The sequence below is a fragment of the Schistocerca piceifrons genome, chromosome 2 (genome assembly GCF_021461385.2).
Source record: "Schistocerca piceifrons isolate TAMUIC-IGC-003096 chromosome 2, iqSchPice1.1, whole genome shotgun sequence".
In the NCBI taxonomy this organism is placed as follows: Eukaryota; Metazoa; Arthropoda; class Insecta; order Orthoptera; family Acrididae; genus Schistocerca; species Schistocerca piceifrons.
This window is the reverse complement of record NC_060139.1, coordinates 354,908,530-354,928,803: the sequence shown is the minus strand read 5'-3', so window position 1 is coordinate 354,928,803 and position 20,274 is coordinate 354,908,530. Positions and strand designations below refer to the sequence as shown.

At 43.1% G+C, this 20,274-nt stretch overlaps 1 protein-coding gene across 2 annotated transcripts in view; it reads right to left on the bottom strand.

Moving 5' to 3' along the window:
- Positions 1-20,274, bottom strand: part of LOC124776302 (ATP-binding cassette sub-family C member 4-like) — a 380,895-nt gene that overhangs the window by 240,053 nt on the left and 120,568 nt on the right. For both annotated transcript variants that reach the window (XM_047251227.1, XM_047251228.1), the window contains exons 7-8: positions 18,412-18,637; positions 11,271-11,427 (exon numbers count right to left, since the gene is read on the bottom strand). In XM_047251227.1, the coding sequence (XP_047107183.1) occupies positions 11,271-11,427; positions 18,412-18,637 (383 nt within the window). The remainder of the gene's footprint in view (positions 1-11,270; positions 11,428-18,411; positions 18,638-20,274) is intronic.

The following is a 20,274-nucleotide window of genomic DNA, read 5'->3' as shown; positions in this document are numbered from 1 at the left end:
CCATTTTTCTTTTTTTTTTTTTTGGTCATCAATCTACTGACTGGTTTGATGCGGCCCGCCACGAATTCCTTTCCTGTGCTAACCTCTTCATCTCAGAGTAGCACTTGCAACCTACGTCCTCAATTATTTGCTTGACGTATTCCAGTCACTGTCTTCCTCTACAGTTTTTGCCCTCTACAGCTCCCCCTAGTACCATTGAAGTCATTCCCTCATGTCTTAGCACATGTCCTATCATCCTGTCCCTTCTCCTTATCAGTGTTTTCCACATATTCCTTTCCTCTCCGATTCTGCGTAGAACCCCCTCATTCCTTACCTTATCAGTCCACCTAATTTTCAACATTCGTCTATAGCACCACATCTCAAATGCTTCGATTCTCTTCTGTTCCGATTTCCCCACAGTCCATGTTTCACTACCATACAATGCTGTACTACAGACATACATCCTCAAAAATTTCTTCCTCAAATTAAGGCCGGTATTTGATATTAGTAGACTTCCCTTGGCCAGAAATGCCTTTTTTGCCATAGCGAGTCTGCTTTTGATGCACTCCTTGCTCCGTCCGTCATTGGTTATTTTACTGCCTAGGTAGCAGAATTCCTTAACTTCATTGACTTCGTGACCATCAATCCTGATGTTAAGTTTCTCGCTGTTCTCATTTCTACTACTTCTCATTACCTTCGTTTTTTCCGATTTACTCTCAGACCATACTGTGTACTCATTAGACTGTTCATTCCGTTCAGCAGATCATTTAATTCTTCTTCACTTTCACTCAGGATAGCAATGTCATCTGCGAATCGTATCATTGATATCCTTTCACCTTGTATTTTAATTCCACTCCTGAACATTTCTTTTATTTCTATCATTGCTTCCTCGATGTACAGATTGAAGAGTAGGGGCGAAAGGCTACAGCCTTGTCTTACACCCTTCTTAATACGAGCACTTCGTTCTTGATCATCCACTCTTATTATTCCCTCTTGGTTGTTGTACATATTGTATATGACCCGTCTCTCCCTATGGCTTACCCCTACTTTTTTCAGAATCTCGAACAGCTTGCACCATTGTATATTGTCGAACGCTTTTTCCAGGTCGACAAATCCTATGAAAGTGTCTTGATTTTTCTTTAGCCTTGCTTCCATTATTAGCCGTAACGTCAGAATTGCCTCTCTCGTCCCTTTACTTTTCCTAAAGCCAAACTGATCGTTACCTAGCGCATTCTCAATTTTCTTTTCCATTCTTCTGTATATTATTCTTGTAAGCAGCTTCGATGCATGAGCTGTTAAGCTGATTGTGCGATAATTCTCGCACTTGTCAGCTGTTGCCGTCTTCGGAATTGTGTGGATGATGCTTTTCCGAAAGTCAGATGGTATATCGCCAGACTCATATATTCTACACACCAACGTGAATAGTCGTTTTGTTGCCACTTCCCCCAATGATTTTAGAAATTCTGATGGAATGTTATCTATCCCTTCTGCCTTATTTGACCGTAAGTCCTCCAAAGCTCTTTTAAATTCCGATTCTAATACTGGATCCCCTCTCTCTTCTAAATCGACTCCTGTTTCTTCTTCTATCACATCAGACAAATCTTCACCCTCATAGAGACTTTCAATGTATTCTTTCCACCTATCTGCTCTCTCCTCTGCATTTAACAGTGGAATTCCCGTTGCACTCTTAATGTTACCACCGTTGCTTTTAATTGCACCAAAGGTTGTTTTGACTTTCCTGTATGCTGAGTCTGTCCTTCCGACAGTCATATCTTTTTCGATGTCTTCACATTTTTCCTGCAGCCATTTCGTCTTAGCTTCCCTGCACTTCCTATTTATTTCATTCCTCAGCGACTTGTATTTCTGTATTCCTGATTTTCCCGGAACATGTTTTTACTTCCTCCTTTCATCAATCAACTGAAGTATTTCCTGTGTTACCCATGGTTTCTTCGCAGCTACCTTCTTTGTACCTATGTTTTCTTTCCCAACTTCTGTGATGGCCCTTTTTAGAGATGTCCATTCCTCTTCAACTGTACTGCCTACTGCGCTGTTCCTTATTGCTGTATCTATAGCGTTAGAGAACTTCAAACGTATCTCGTCATTCCTTAGTACTTCCGTATCCCACTTCTTTGCGTATTGATTCTTCCTGACTAATGTCTTGAACTTCAGCCTACTCTTCATCACTACAATATTGTGATCTGAGTCTATATCCGCTCCTGGGTACGCCTTACAATCCATTATCTGATTTCGGAATCTCTGTCTGACCATGATGTAATCTAATTGAAATCTTCCCGTATCTCCCGGCCTTTTCCAAGTATACCTCCTCCTCTTGTGATTCTTGAACAGGGTATTCGCTATTACTAGCTGAAACTTGTTACAGAACTCAATTAGTCTTTCTCCCCTTTCATTCCTTGTCCCAAGCCCATATTCTCCTGTAACCTTTTCTTCTCCTCCTTCCCCTACAACTGCATTCCAGTCGCCCATGACTATTAGATTTTCGTCCCTCTTTACATACTGCATTACCCTTTCAATATCCTCATACACTTTCTCTATCTGTTCATCTTCAGCTTGCGACGTCGGCATGTATACCTGAACTATTGTTGTCGGTGTTGGTCTGCTGTCGATTCTGATTAGAACAACCCGGTCACTGAACTGTTCACAGTAATACACCCTCTGCCCTACCTTCCTATTCATAACGAATCCTACACCTGTTATACCATTTTCTGCTGCTGTTGATATTACCCGATACTCATCTGACCAGAAATCCTTGTCTTCCATCCACTTCACTTCACTGACCCCTACTATATCTAGATTGAGCCTTTGCATTTCCCTTTTCAGATTTTCTAGTTTCCCTACCACATTCAAGCTTCTGACATTCCACGCCCCGACTCGTAGAACGTTATCCTTTTGTAGATTATTCAGTCTTTTTCTCATCCATAATACCGTGAAAACAATGTACATTACCTAATCGAAGTTATACAGAGACCTATTAGTGGAACTAATATTGTGTGTTCCCACCCTTCGCCACTATGATTGCTTGAACTCTGCTTTAGACATTTCCAATGAGATGTCCGAATGTCTGTAGAGGAGTGGCACCCCATTCTTGCTCAGGAGCAGAAACTAGATTGGTTGGTTGATTTGGAGGAGGGGACCAAATAGCGAGGTCAGATTAGGGAAGGATCGGGAAGGAAGTCGGCCGCGCATCTACATCTACATCTACATTTATACTCCGCAAGCCACGCAACGGTGTGTGGCGGAGGGAACTTTACGTGCCACTGTCATTAGCTCGCTTTCCTGTTCCAATCGCGTATGGTTCGCGGGAAGAACGACTGCCGGAAAGCCTCCGTGCGCGCTCGAATCTCTCTAATTTTATATTCGTGAACTCCTCGGGAGGTATAAGTAGTGGGAAGCAATATATTCGGTACCTCATCCAGAAACGCACCCTCTCGAAACCTGGACAGCAAGCTACACCGCGATGCAGAGCGCCTCCCTTGCAGAGTCTGCCACTTGAGTTTGCTAAACATCTCCGTAACGCTATCACGCTTACCAAATAACCCTGTGACGAAACGCGCCGCTCTTCTTTGGATCTTCTCTATCTCCTCTGTCAACCGGACCTGGTACGGATCCCACACTAATGAGCAACACTCAAGTATAGGTCGAACGAGTGTTTTGTAAGCCACCTCCTTTGTTGATGGACTACATTTTCTAAGGACTCTCCCAATGAATCTCAACCTGGTACCCGCCTTACCAACAATTAATTTTATATGATAATTCCACTTCAAATCGTTCCGTACACATACTCCCAGATATTTTACATGCTACCAGTGTTTGTTCCGCTGTCATATAATCATACAATAAAGGATCCTTCTTTCTATGTATTCGCGATAGCTCGTGGTCTTGCGGTAGCGTTCTCGCTTCCTGCGCACGGGGTCCCGGGTTCGATTCCCGGCGGGGTCAGGGATTTTCTCTGCCTCGTGATGACTGGGTGTTATGTGCTCGTCATCATTGACTCGCAATTCGCCGAAGTGGCGTCAACTAAAAAGGACTTGCAATACGGCGGCCGAACTTGCCCGTATGGGGCCTCCCGGCCAACAATGCCATACGATCATTTCATTACATTTGTCTATGTTAAGGGTCAGTTGCTACTCCCTGCACCAAGTGCCTATCCGCTGCAGATCTTCCTGCATTTGGCTGCAATTTTCTAATGCTGCAACTTCTCTGTATACTAAAGCAAATGGTTCAAACGGCTCTGAGCACTATCGGACTTAACATCTGTGGTCATCAGTCCCCTAGAACTTAGAACTACTTAAACCTAACTAACCTAAGGACATCACACACATCCATGCCCGAGGCAGGATTCGAACCTGCGACCGTAGGAGTCCCGCGGTTCCGGACTGAGCGCCTGAACCGCTAGACCACCGCGGCCGGCATACTAAAGCATCATCCGCGAAAAGCCGCATCGAACTTCCGACACTTGCCCTTTCAAAGGAACCATCCCGGCATCTGCCTGAAACGATTGAGGGAAATCAGGGAAAAACTGAATCAGGATGCGGACGTGGTTTGAACCATCGTTCTCCCGAATGCGAGTCCACTGTGCTGACGACTGCGCCACCTCGCACGATAGCGAAAACTAGAGAAGTCGGCGAAGGTGGGCTCTGGGGTCTACAGCAAAGTCGTTCTAATTCATGCCAAAGGTGTTCCATCGGTTTTAGGTCTAGCCAGGCGAGTCCCTATCAGAACCTCGTAGTCCATAAACCGCTGCCTCCCAGCTGCTGCTCTCGTATGACAGGATTCATTGTCTTGATGACACAGTCATCGTCTCCAAACTGTCTCTCGACTGTAAGCAAAAGACAGTGCTGTGAAATGTGTTCGTGTCTACATTTTGTGTTTTCTTAAGATAGCTAAGGAAAGCATACTGTGACCACAAATAACACCACCATACCGTGACAACAACACCTCCGTACTTCGCTGCTGGTGCTACACAAGATGACAGCTAATATTCTCCAGCCATTCGGCAAGCACAAACCCTTCCATCCGATTTCCACATGGCATATCGTTGTCTATCACTCCAGATAAATGGTTTACAATCATCGAATGGGCAGTGGCGCCGCTCTTTACACCAGCTCAAAAGTCACTTAGAACTGCCTACGGAGCAGTAGTGCATGGTATTGTAGCACTGCTGCATAACTCCCACTAATTTTATACTTCGTATGTCCCCTTGTTTCTGTTCTTTTTTGGAAGATTAATATATAATATGAAATATTTTTCAACCAACTTCCTTTGGTCATCCACCGTCCTATTGCCTCGTAACGGACCCAACATGTTGCAGGGCGCGAAGCAAGCTCAGGGGGTTTGACCTCCTACCGGCAACTCACCTGCGGACAGCGCGCAGACACGAGTCGAGGCTTGTCCGTAACAGCGGGTAACATGCTCGCCAATAAACTCTACGGAGGATACTTCCCCCAGTTTCCTCTCCTCCCGCAATCTTAACATTGTAATCCAAGTCTGTGGGGCACGGCATTCCGCCACCTACGATATTAGCAGTACTGATATTTAAACAGCAATCATAATAATTGTGTTTCATTTACAAATTTCTTTTGAAGGTAGAAATTCGGAGCTAATGTTCTCATGAGCATTACTGTATTTTATATTTTTGTCAGTCGTAAGTAGAGATTAGATTTAATGGTAACATTGTGTCTTTTGGAAAAGTGGTTAGAATATAGCGATTGTTTGTGTTACTGCAGTCGTAATGTTTATGTTTCAAGGTAACTGAGTGTTTTGGTTCTGTGTACCACTGTTTAATATGAGTTGCTGTGTCTGATGCGTACTGGACAGCGAGAGCTACCTCGTCACATAGCGTCTAGATTGTGGAGTACGAGTGCAAATTGACAGCGTCATTTTTTTTATTCTTGTGTCAGAAACATACATAGCTGCATAGTTAACATGTCCTATAGTCTTTGGCCACTTCCAGTCCATTTCCTGTCTGCAATACAGGATGCTAAACACATGCTTTTAGTGTGTTATTTTTAAACTTTAAACCTCAAACACTAAATGGATGCGTGGACCTGTAACTCTGGACAACCACAGGTGACACGATAAGCATATCCACAAGAGTTGTGTATTTGAGAATGTACTAATTGCAGAGCCCGCCTTTTATAAGCTAAACAACAAAATGTAGGTAGCGCTCAAACGGGTGCGACATCGTCAAACAGTGCGAACCATGAATCGAACCTTAACAAATCTCCGTGATAAATTATGTCCAAGTGTTACTCACCACTCGTGAATATTTGAAGAAAGTCACATTTAATGACGACAAAGATCTTATGATGAAATAAAATGAGTACACTAGATATACCAGGCTCCATCCGCCAGTGTGGAGTGAACTCTGACGAATGAACTGCTGATTTGTTTACAGGTCGATGCAAATAGGATGCTATGTAGCATTGAGATTGCATTCAGTTATCGGTATTGAAACAAATTCACTAATATGCCGAATCGATATGCATAACATGTGGAATGGAGCGCAATACAGCAACGATTCTACATGGTGTGAATTCCACAAATCTTGGGTTTATTAGGAGGCATATGACGCCAGACTTCTATGCACGGGTCACGCAGTTCCAGTAAATTGGCGGCCAACGGCTTCTGGCCGCGGAGCTGGTGCCCAATAGGATCCCAGATGTGTGCCATTGGGTTCCGATCAGGCGATTTGGTAGCCAACACATTACTGTGACTTCACTATCATGCTCTTCAAACACGTGTAGCACGATTATCGCCTTTGGACATTAACAGTTATCCCGTTAGAAGATGCTATCGCCGACGGCGAATGCATCAAGCAGGAAGGGATACACGCGGTCTCCAGTAATTTTCACGCAGTTCTCACTTGTCACAGTGGCTTCGATTTCCACCAAAGGCTGTCTCCCATAACATAATGCTGGGCCTCTGGCCTGCCTCCGTGGTGCGGTTCATGCTTCAAGCAGGCTTTTGCATGAATGCTGGAGTATCTGGACACGACCACAAACTTGCTGCCCGCAGCTCGTGGTCGTGCGGCAGCGTTGTCGCTTCCCACGCCCGGGTTCCAGGGTTCTATTTTCGGCGGGGTCAGGGATTTTCTCTGCCTCGTGATGGCTGGGTGTTGTGTGCTGTCCTTAGGTTAGTTAGGTTTAAGTAGTTCTAAGTTCTAAGGGACTGATGACCATAGATGTTAAGTCCCATAGTGCTCAGAGCCATTTGAACCATTTGAACCAACTTGCTGAAAAAACAAGCGTGATTCCTCCGATCAGACTGCACGTTCCAATTTATCCCCGCTCCACTGTCGATGATGCTGCAACTACTCAATCGTAGTTGGCGATGTCGTTGGGTTAACATAGGGCCACGTAGCTCCAGAGCCCCATGTTCAACAAGAAGGGCTATGCGAAGTCAACAAAAACATTTGTGCCCCCGCCAGCATCGGATTCCGTAGGCCGATCTGCCACAGATCGCCGCTTGTCCTGCTTTAAATGGCAGGTAACCCTCCGGCCTCCACGTTCCGTGATGATGCACGGACACTCAACATCTTGCCACCTGCTCGTGGTTTCATCGTCCTTCCACAAGTTTCTCTACAGGCTCACAGTAGTGGGACGCAGACAGCTGAATAGCTTAGCTGTTTCCAAATGCTCATTTCGACGTGCCGTGACATAACCATCTTCCCTAAGTCTCTTATGCAGTGAATTTCCCGTTTTTCAGTGAGTATCGTCTCAAAATTGATACCTCATTCCTCTCTGATCCACTTATACACTGCCCAGTCACACTAATGTGGCCACCTGTCAAAAGCCTGAATAACCACCTTATGCAGCCGGGTCATTACAGAACATTCAGGAAGAGAGTCAGAGAGGGTCTAGAAGATACCGACAGGGATGTGGAGCCATGCTGACTCCTGTGCTGAGGCCAACTGTGCTAGGTTTCTCAACTTATCAAAGTGGCCCTATAGAATTACTGGGACGTTTGGTGGCCAGGGGAGTACGGTTAACTCATCCTGGTGCTCTCTGAACCACGCACATACACTGCGAGTGTGTGACACATTGCACTCTCCTGCTGCTAGACGCCATCGTGCCGAGGTAAAACAAACTGCATGTAGAGGTGGGCATGATCCCCAAGGATAAATCCTTGATCCATTGTGCGTTCCAGAATAACGAGTTCACCTTGGGAAAGCCACAAAAGCAACCCCCAGACCAACGCTCCCTCCTCCTACCTGGACCCTTCCGACGATCCAAAGGTCATCTGTCCAATGGAGCACAAAACGTGATTCATCTGTAAAGGCCTCCTATAGCCACTCCATGGACGTCCAGTTGCGGTACTGGCGTACAAATTCCAGCCTTTGTCGCCGATGAACAGCAGTCAGCATGAGTAGCTGAACCAGGTGCCTGCTGCAGAGCCCATTTGCAGAAAGGTTCGCTGAACGGTCGTTGGGGAGACAGTGTTGGCAGCACCTTAGTCCTTCTGGGTTGAAGTTACTTAACAGTTTCACATACATAGACATTTCTGGCCGACCTCGGGGAAGATCAGTTTGGATTCCGCAGAAATATTGGAACACGTGAGGCAATACTGACCCTACGACTTATCTTAGAAGCTAGATTAAGAAAAGGCATACCTACGTTTCTAGCATTTGTAGACTTAGAGAAAGCTTTTGACAATGTTGACTGGAATACTCTCTTTCAAATTCTAAAAGTGGCAGGGATAAAATACAGGGAGCAAAAGGCTATTTACAATTTGCACAGAAACCAGATGGCAGTTATACGAGTCGAGGGACATGAAAGGGAAGCAGTGGTTGGGAAGGGAGTGAGACAGTGTTGTAGCCTCTCCCCGATGTTGTTCAATCTGTATATTGAGCAAGCAGTAAAGGAAACAAAAGAAAAATTCGGAGGAGGCATTAAAATCCATGGAGAAGAAATAAAAACTTTAATATTCGCCGATGACATTGTAATTCTGTCAGAGACAGCAAAGGACTTGGAAGAGCAGTTGAAAAGAAGGGACAGTGTCTTGAATGATGGATATAAGATGAACATCAACAAAAGCAAAACGAGGATAATGGAATGTAGTCGAGTTAACTCGGGTGATGCTGAGGGAATTAGATTAGGAAATGAGACACTTAAAGTAGTTAATGATTTTTGCTATTTGGGAAGCAAAATAACTGATGATGGTCGAAATAGAGAGGTTATAAAATGTAGACTGGCAATGGCAAGGAAAGCGTTTCTGAAGAAGAGAAATTTGTTAACATCGAGTATAGATTTAAGTGTCAGGAAGTCGTTTCTGCAAGCATTTGTGCGGAGTGTAGCCATGTATGGAAGTGAAACATGGACGATAAGTAGTTTGGACAAGAAGGGAATAGAAGTTTTCGAAATGTGGTGCTACAGAAGAATGCTGAAGATTAGATGGGTAGTTCACATAACTAATGAGGAGGTGCCTACGAACACGCTGAAGTCGTTTCTTCAATTTCTGAAGAGTAGCACAATACACTTCAGAGTTGATCGTTTGACCATGGGGAAGGACATCGAACAGAATAACCCCTTCAGCGTCCCAGAAGACTGTAACCATGACTTTACCGGCTGAGGGTATGGCTTTAAACTTTTTCTTGGTAGGGGAGTGGGTGTGGCGCCACTCCATTGATTGCCGTTTTGTTTCAGGTTCGAAGTGATGAACCCATGTTTCATCGCCTGTAACAATCTTTGACAAGGAATTGTCACCCTCAGCCACATGACGAGCAAGAAATTCCGCACAGATGGTTCTCGTTTGCTCTTTATGGTGTTCGGTTAGACAACGAAGGACCCAGCGGGAACAAACCTTTGAATATCCCAACTGGTGAACAATTGTGACAGCACTACCAACAGAGATGTCAAGTTGAGCACTGAGTTGTTTGATGGTGATCCGTCGATCATCTCGAACGAGTGTGTTCGCACGCTCCGCCATTGCAGGAGTCACAGCTGTGCACGGCCGGCCCGCATGCGGGAGATCAGACAGTCTTGCTTGACCTTGCGGCGATGATGACACACGCTTTGCCCAACGACTCACCGTGCTTTCGTCCACTGCCAGATCACCGTAGACATTCTGCAAGCGCCTATGAATATCTGAGATGCCCTGGTTTTCCGCCAAAAGAAACTCGATCACTGCCTGTTGTTTGCAACGCACATCCGTTACAGACGCCATTTTAACAGCTCTGTACAGCGCTGCCACCTGTCGGAAGTCAATGAAACTATACGAGACGAAGCGGGAATGTTTGAAAATATTCCACAAGAAATTTCCGGTTTTTTCAACCAAAATTGGCCGAGAAAAAAAATGTGTTGCATTCCTTATTGAACTGCCCTCGTATATTACTTCATTTATCTGTCGATTGCATAATGTATTTTACTACTGACGCCATGTAACATTGTACAAGTGTATCGTTTTCAAGAATTTCGTATGACCACAGTTAGTTGCATTACTTCATATTTTGTATCTTGGTTTCAAGTGACCTAAGATTTTTCAGATAATTTTTTTACATCACAATAAGAACGATGCAAAAAATGGCTCCGAGCACTATGGGACTTAACATCTGAGGTCATCAGTCCCCTAGAACTTGGAACTACTTAACCCTAACTAACCTAAGGACATCACATACATCCATGCCCGAGGCTGGATTCGAACCTGCGACCGTAGCGGTCGCTCGGCTCCAGACTGTAGCGCCTAGAACCGTACTGCCACTCCGGCCGGCGAGAACGATGCCATACAATAAATAATTCTGACAATTTCGTTTGCATGCTCAACACATATCGTAGCGTAGCTAGTTAGATGGTCATATATGTCACAAGTGTTCTCTCTGTTGCTATCCTGATGATAATAGGTCAGTCGAAACTAGTAGTGAATGAAAGTTTATTTCATCAACAGCTGTTTCTGGTTGTTAAACATAACTTTCTTCTGTTCTGTGTGAGTACTGGTCGGTGGCTGAGAGTTAATGAATTAGGATTGCTCGCTAATGCATACCATGACGATGCACTGCGTCATCAGGGAGAAACAAGGTGCTAACGTTGCTAAGAAAGTATTTGTAATGTAACTGCATATGAATGTGCATTAACAGTCGCCAGATCTTTTCTGATTTTCTTGCATCATGAAACTATAGAAAAGTATGCTAACGTTTATTTTAGACAGTTTATATGTTTCAGAATTTTATTACCAAAATTCTTATAAAATTCTACAGAAAACAAGCCTCACACTGCGTGCGAGGTCACAATTAGTACTTCCTCTTAACTGAATAACAGAAATGGAATAGTGTCACCTACTTTCTGGCCAATGCGACGAGCTTGTCGAAAGGCCTCTCCCAGGCGTACATCTTGACCACCTGTATCCCCTGCACCAGCTCGTTCATCATCCGCATCCTTTCGTCAGTCCTGACAGCGACACGCTTACGGAAGCGCGCTGAAAGCTTTCCCATATACGCTGTAAACAGGTAATGAGGGCATATCAGTAAGCGTAATTCCACTCTGGCACAAAACAAGTTTAATCATTGCGCGTTGTCTTCTTCGTTTTTTGGCCCCTTTTCTCCCGCATTTGTACATATACGGATTGTATAAGTTAACTATCATCATCAGCAACTGTAATAAAAGTCTTATTAAGACCACACACGTTTCGTTTAATTCTAAAGCATCTACAGCGGTCGCTGGAACAATGTGGTTTTTTCTCTTACAATTGTTTTGATCATTAACACTTCGCATCCTTTATTTATTACTGTAAACAGTTTTATTCTTTTCGCTACTCTCGGTTTTTGTGTGTTGTTTATGCCATTCTTATTCGTTTTCCGCGTGTATGTGTTGAGTATTTGCATTTCCACGCAGCAGCTTCAGGGCATTTAACACGTTGGGAAGTATCACTGTTCTCTCGTCATTTTACGTGTTTTGTTTGTTTTGATAGTGGTGAAGGCGTCTGCTACCGATCTGTGAGTATTTATATTTCCCGAGTAGGAAGAGAGAGAGATAGTGTGTGTTGTGTGTGTATGTATGTGTGTGTGTGTGTGTGTGTGTGTGTGTGTGTGTGTGAGAAGGAGAGAGAGAGAGAGAGAGAGAGAGAGAGCGAGAGAGAGACAGACACACAGAGACAGAGAACGAGAAAGAGATGTTTTTCTTGTAAAGTTCTTTTCCACATTTCTGTATATTACTTTTTTTAATTTTTTAAAATCATTTTTAATTACTTTTTTCTAATTGGGGTAATTACCTTACAGTGTGTGTGTGTATGGTTGTGTGTGTGTGCGTCTGTTTGTGTGTGTGTGAACGGAGCTAACATATCCTGGCTCCTGGCTCCTGTGTGTGTAAGTTATTGCTTTATTATCGTAGAGTGGTGGCTGATCTAGGATGACAACATGGCCTAGTTTGTGATATTGCTTGTGGTGTCTATGGATGTTGTTCTTTCTCAACAATATGTTTTATTAGTTTAAATAGCGTCTGATTGCTGATTTCTGTATCCTCATTTATTACTTGTGTTTGGTATCTATTGTTGCTTTTTGAATTTGGAAGTTTTTCTGTAGGTATATATCCCGCACACAACTATGCTGATCTCATTCGATGCAGAAAACGTCTACTTCATAATCCCAGTCAAAGAAACAATTAATATAATAGAACAGGACCTAGATACTCACAATCAGTTACCACAAGAACACGTAACAGAGATAAGCACACTCTAGACCTCATTACTGGCCAAAATTACTTTGAACCCAACAAAGAATTTTACCTACATCAAGAAGGATTCCCAATAGGACCTGCTATTTCGGGAAAGTTGGCAAATATCTTCATAAACAAAATAGAGCAAATAATATCCTAGAAAACAGTACCAGGAAAATACAATATACCGAATTGGTGGAGATACATGGATGACATAGTCGGCTTGGTAGATGAGCCAGAAAATAAAATAGAAAAGCTACATGCAGACATAGCATAAAGCAAAGCATAAAGTTCGTCTTAGAGACAGAACGAACAGACCCAATAAATTTCCTAGATACACTATGTGATCAAAAGTATCCGGAAGCCCCAAAAACATACGTTTTTCATATTAGGTGCACTGTGCTGCCACCTACTGCCAGGTACTCCACATCAGCGACGTCAGTATTCATTAGACACAGTGAGAGAGCAGAATGGGGAGCTCCGCGCAACTCACGCACTTCGAACGTGGTCAGGTGATTGGGTGTCGTGTCATACGTCTGCACGTAAGATTTCCACACTCCTAAATATCCCTGATGGAGACTGCCGACAGTTGAAGAGGGTCGTAATGTGCAATAGGCAGATATCTAGGCGGGAGGTGAGAAAATTTGGATTTCATGGTCGAGCGGCCGCTGATAAGCCACACAGCACGCCGGTAAATGTCTCGTTTAGTGTAAGGAGCGTAAACATTGGACGACTAAAAAAAAAAGGTTGTGTGAATCACGGTACACTACGTGGCGATCTTATGGCAGGTTGACGGTATGGCGAATGTCAGGTGAACGTCATCTCCTTGCGTGTGTAATGCCAATAGTAAAATTCGGAGGCGGTGGTGTTATGGTGTGGTCGTGTTTTTCATGGATCACTATCACATCACAGGCTTACATTGATGCTGTAAGCACCTTCGTGCTTCCCACTGTTGAAGAGCAATTCGGGGATGGCGATTGCATCTTTCAACACAATCGAGCACCTGTTCATAGTGCACTGCCTGTTATGGACTGTCCTGCACAGAGTCCTGACCCGAATCCTACAGCACGCCTCTGGGATGTTTTGGAACGCCAACTTCGTGCCAGGCCTCACCGACCGACATCGAAACCTCTCCTCAGTGCAGCACACCGTGAAGAATGGGCTGCCATTCCCCAAGAAACCTTCCAGCACCTGACTGAACGTATGCTTGCGTGAGTGGAAGCTGTCATCAAGGCTAAGGGTGGGTAAACACCATATTGAATTCCAGCATTACCAATGGAAGGCGCCACGAACGTGTAAGTCATTTTCAGCCAAGTGTCGGGATACTTTTGATCGCATAGTGTATATACAGCACAAAGAAAAGTAACTAACACTCGTTCAGCATTTACGGGAAAAGCGTCACACAGACACAATATTACAGCAATCCTATAACCACTAATAGGTCCAAAAAGAATGTGCTCTCAGTTTTAAGATCCACAGATTAAACACAGTGCCACTTGACAAACATAACTATAATAGGAAATTGGTCATAATTATTCAGATAGAACAAAATAATAAATACCAAGATTCTCTAGTAACAGAACTGGAAAAAAATCCTGAAAATGTAAAAATAAAAAAAAGCAAACACCGCACAACTCCAGCCAGGGACACACATCGCTGTGTCATCTGAAAAAGACACAGCCAGAGTGAAAGCACCACAGGCGCAAAGATGCGAGCTGATGCCAGTGACATAGAGCGGGTTCCACCAGCGCTACGGGCGACGCTGAGTATGAAGCTATCGACTTCGTCTCGGCCAGTTGCCTGCCGAGTACAATCCGCTAATGGCTGGACGACAACGGACAAAAGCCTATACGGAAGATAGAAGAGCAGCTCTCGCCCACTTGGTTAGATCATCGTCCGGGGCTGACACACAGGGAACGTCATTTAGTGATTTCTTAGAAGTGAACAGACAGTTGTTGTAAATTTCATTTGCTATAAAGTGTGAAGTTTACTTACGATATTTGCACTTAACCATTGAGGGCCTTTTTGTTATATATTACAAGCGATGATACAGACTTCATTATTCAACAAGTCACAAAGATAAGTAAACTTTTTAAACTCATTTGTGTGACTTTGTTACTAATTTGTTGGAGCGTTGTGTTCTCCTATCCTATTGCCTGACCCTGGAGCATGGTTATGTAATAGTGGCAGGTAGAAATTGTCTTAACGATGTACTGCACTAGAAGCCTTTTCACGAACTCACAAATTCGGCCTGCCATAACAACAGTGACAACTCAGTTTGTACTAAACTGGCGACGAGGTTTTACAAAACGCATCACCCACCGTACAGGCACACATCAACATCACCACCACTACACAGCAAGAGAACGACGTAGAAGCTCAACAGACAAGCTGGTACACACTCAAATACAGAAATAAACTGACACACAGGATTGAGAACATCCTCAAGACACAACGAATAAAAATAGCGTACCAAACCAACAATTCTATATAAAAATATCTGCATAGGGAAGATCAAATGGACACGTACCAAAATTTTGACGTTCACCAACTACAGTGTAACAACTCTGATACTCTATAAATAGGACAGACAGGCAGGACTTTTGAAATAAAGTATAAGGAACACAAAAGAGAACGGAAATATGGCACCAGCCATTCAAATTTTGCAGAACACCTCCCGCAAGAAAACCACCACCCTCCACAATAGAAAAGAACATGAAAGTAATCAGATTCAGCAACAAGAAACATCTCCTACACCTACGGAAATTTCCAAATTCAGAAAGCAATAATACAGAAGAAACACATAATAAATGACCACACAAACATCAGCAATCAGACGCTATTTCAATTGATAAAACATAGTTGAGAAAGAACAACCGCCATAGATACCACAAAATAACACCTCGAACAAGGCAATATTCTCACCGTAGATCATCTGCCACTGCCATAAGAAAGCAATAACTTGCTCACATAGTAACCAAGGCCTGTTAGCTCCCTTCACACACACACATATACATACATAACTCAAAGATAATAGATAATTACTCCAATTATGGAAAAATAAATAAATACATAATTTAAAAAAGAGCGATTTACAGAAAGGAGGAAAAACATCTCTCTCTCTCTCTTCCTAGTCGGGAAATGTAAATATTCACAGAGCGACAGCAGACGCCATCACCACTATCAAAACAAACAAAACCCTGCAAAATGACAACAAAACAGTGATACTTCCCAATGCAGAAGTGTAAATGTGTTAAGTGCAATGAAAGTGCTATGTGCAAATGCAAATACCCAACACATAACATATACACGTGGTAGACGCAGAAGAATGGAATAAACAACAAAAATCCGTGAGTAACGGAAAGAATAAAAACTCTTTATATTAATAAGTAAATCATGGGAACTGTTATCAAAACAAACAAAATCGTAAGAGAAAAAACCGTATTACTACAGTGACCATTGCAGACACTTTAACATATAGTGAAACGTGTTTGATCTTAATGAGACCATTACTACAATTGCTAAAGATGGCAATTAACCTATACAACTTAATCATTGCAGTCGACCATGCCGCTAGTATGGCTCTGAGCACTATGCGACTTAACTTCTGAGGTCATCAGTCGCCTAGAACTTAGAACCAATTAAACCTAACTAACCTAAGGACATCACACACATCCATGCCCGAGGCAGGATTCGAATCTGCGACCGTAGCAATGAGTTGTAATTTATGGAAAACGCAGCCACTGAATCATGCATGACGTCGATTGCGTAATAGAGTGGAAAAAATATCACTGGCCTGGAAAATATTTGTAAGGCGACGCACAACTGACCCTTGTTAATGAAGACGGGAACAGCCAATCACAGAAAATGCTGGAAACCTGGACTTGGGGCACCAATCGGTTGTTGTCCCGCGTCTGCGGACGCGGGTCTCCCAGATGCTCTGTCCCGAATACTTCCCTGTATCATTACGTTTGAAAGAATCAGACGTATTTAATGATCAGTTGGATACAACAGAAAGTGGTGCTCACGATGAAATAGTGCTTGTCCATTATTGAGCGTTATGCGAAGCACAGTTCGTGGAAAATGTTTATGGAACTGTCTGTGCAACAATTTAAGACTGTAACTATTTTAATAAAACCTTCCAGCACTGTATGCAACGCAAAACTTAATGGCAAAATGGAGCGAGACAGTCTCTATATAAAAAAAAATCTGTAACAATTCCGAAACCGCTCGAACTTCAGAAGATGATGCTCGAACGAAAAAAGCCTGGAACTAAGTGCGACGAACTCTCGAGGCTCTTTATCTGTGAAAGTGGGATTTAAGAGATCGCCGTATCGAATCATTATCAAAAAGGACCTGCATTTCTACCCATACATCTTGTTACGTTTTTGTTTGAGTTAGAGCGTCCAGACGAAATTCCGTGTCTTTTGCTTGTGAAGTGGAATCAGGCATTTTGAATCCTCATTTTTTCATTTCTTCAGAAAATGCCTCTTTCAGCCTGTCAGGATACGTGCACTCTCAGAACTAGTACCATTATGCGTCAGTAAATCCCGTTCGGCACGATGAATAGCTGTTTCATAACCTCGAGATTGGTGTTTGGTGGACAATTTCTGGTTTCCACATCGTAAAGCGATTCTTTCAGTATACTGTTAATGCTAAATGGTATGTCCTGAAACTATTAAACCCATATTTAGGTCAATTCACAGCAGACGAACGACTGTATGTGTATCTTCAGCAACACGGAGCAACAGCACATACCGCCTCGACAACGTTGTGACGAGTGCATGAAGTCTTTGATGAAGAGAGGGCAGTCAGCAGCAGCAGTGCAATCTCCTTTACAGTGGAGCTCGTGTTCACCCTTTATATCAGATGAATTTCATGCACTGAAATGACAGGAGACGTCCTCCCAATTAGTTAGTAAGTTAGTAGTTACCTGTTCCATAGATCATCTGAACGATTATTTTATCGAAATTACGTGGAACAAGTCAGTTTAAAGAACACATTAATGAACATATTATTTTTCAGTCCTACTCATGAAGTTTATTAGTTTTCGCAGGTTACCCTGTTTTTAAACAAAAATTCGATAGCGGAATGGTAGCGGTCCAGAAGAAAAAATGATTTGAGGTTACATTTAAAACGTTCTTGAATACCTGTCAGAAATTTTGTGGTATTTGAGAAATAATAAACATTTTTGTTAGTTCATACTGATCACTTTTCTGAGCCATTGATAGCTTTAATAATGAGTAATCATTTGTAGCGTTGAAGAACCGACATACCAAATTATAATGAGTTAATTACGACGAATTTCGTTATTTATATATATAAATGTTGTGAGGTGCAATTAAAAAGGCTAGAGGAACATCACATCATATCCTATCTCCTCGCTTTTGTGCAAGTAATACTATCTTTTTAAGTGATGAGTTGCCTTCGAAAACTATCTCATAAGGCATTATTGAGTTTAACTATACTAGAAGGTAGATTCATTAGTTTCAAGGACTAGCAGTTATACGAAGAGCAGAGTAGTTGAACTTAACTGTTACAGCACCTCAGAAATATGCTTTTTCCAGTTCAATGGTTAAGGCCTAATGGCTACGACGACTACTCACGATGATCTGGAAATGCAGGTTCAAGTGTTGAGGGGCCACAATTTTTCAGTTGTCACTACACATCCACAACTTTTCAGAACCAAGCAGCAAATTATATGTGTGGTCTCAAGAGGTAGGTTAAAAAAGAATGTATGGAGAAGGCTGGCGATGGTGAGTTGACTTACTTTGTGGGGGAACAGTCATGATGATAACATAGACGACGCCCGCGAATGCCGCCCAGGATACGGAACGGTAGAGGAAATAGGTGATCAGCGCCAGCTGCAGAAACGCCATCCACAGCCAGTTGGCGTACAGAGACGCCACGTCGAAGCGGGCCACGTCGTTGGACATGAGGTTGATTACCTGCCCCGTCGCTGTCACGTCCATTGACTGCTTGTTGATGCGGAGCACCTGCGGTACGTTTCGAAATACAGAGTTTCTGATTGAACAATTGTCAATCTGTATCTGTACTCACATGTCTAAATTCTATAAATTTCACAACAACAATAAATACAAGTCTCTCTCACTGATCATACAGCAAAAACAGCGAAAGACTAAAATATTATGTAAACAATCAACAGCCTCTTTTTTGCATTACATGCCAACCTCACTTTCCTTGACAGGGAAGCTGTCACAGCATTTAGCTACTATAAGCAAGCCAAAATATTGTCTGTTATTTAATATGACTAGATACACTCACTCACAGGATTAACTATGCTGTGTGACTGCCACTTATTTCGCAGATTCCTTTTCCTTTCTCCCATCTCAGCTGCGGTGATTAGTGATTACCAAGCCACCATACTAAGAATCAAGGAGAAAGCTTATGGTTGCGATATGGGAATCATTATGGATGAAACCATAGACTCAATGGAACGATATGTTTTGAACATTTTTGTTTTTCCTTTGCAGGGGAGAAAGCTAAGCCCATGTTGTAAAAATGTAAGAACTGCAGAAAACCAATGCCAGTGCAGTAATGCAATCAATTATGGCTACTCTGGCCTGCTGGTGTCGAGACTACTTCTTGTGGTTACAGACCAGGTTCCACACATGGTTTCAGCTGTTAACCAATGGAAACCTTTATTTCTTAAGGTGAAGCCTGTGACATGCTTGGTTAATGCTCTTTAGAGGGTTTGTGAATCCTTAAGAAAGGAATACGACGCCGCAAATCAATTCACCTCTGCCCTGAAGCAGATTCTACTGAAAGCTCCGACTCATGTTGTTGCCTACAGGAAAACCACTGGCCTGCCCCTTCCAAACTTCCCGATCGTTACTCGTTGGGGATCTTGGGTTCAGTGTGTTGCTATGTTGGTGAGAATTTTGACAAAATTAGAGAGTTTGGATCCAGCCGACACAGACGCAATTTACAAGGCACAGCGACTTCCGTTACCGGAGAAAATACGTAATTTGCAGAGAGAACTACGAGAGTGGTTTGAAAAGTTCTCGGAATCATCGCGAGAGGTCAACGCTAGCGCAACGAGGTGTTCACGTGATAGTTATTGAACTGTTGCCTGTAAATACATGCCACGTCAGTGCTCTTGGAAGAGAGTTGTGACGGTGACGTGGTTCTGTTGTTTCCATTTATTGATTTGCGAAGACGGAAAAAATAGAGATTCGAGCAGTGCTTAAGTAGCTCGTAAAGAAAGGTATGAAAGCAAAGGACATGCGTGCCGATTTCCAGAATACACTGGCTGACTCTGCTCCTTCATATTCAACTACTGCCAAGTGGACAAATGAATTTAAATTTGGTCGGGAGAGCTTTGACGATGATCCGCGCAGTGGTCGAACAAGATGTGTCACTACTACAGAAATCATTGCAAAAGTGCACAAAATGGTCATGGAGGATTGACGATTGAAAGAGCGTGAAATTGCTTACGCTTGGCGGATGTCATCTGAAAGGGAATATCACATTTTAAATGAAGAATTAGAAATGAAAAATCTATCTGCAAGATGGCTGCCGCGACTCCTGACGCTGGATCAAGGACGCATGAGAACAGGCATATCGGAACAATGTTTGGCCCGTTTTAGCAGAACGAACAAGACTTTTGCTC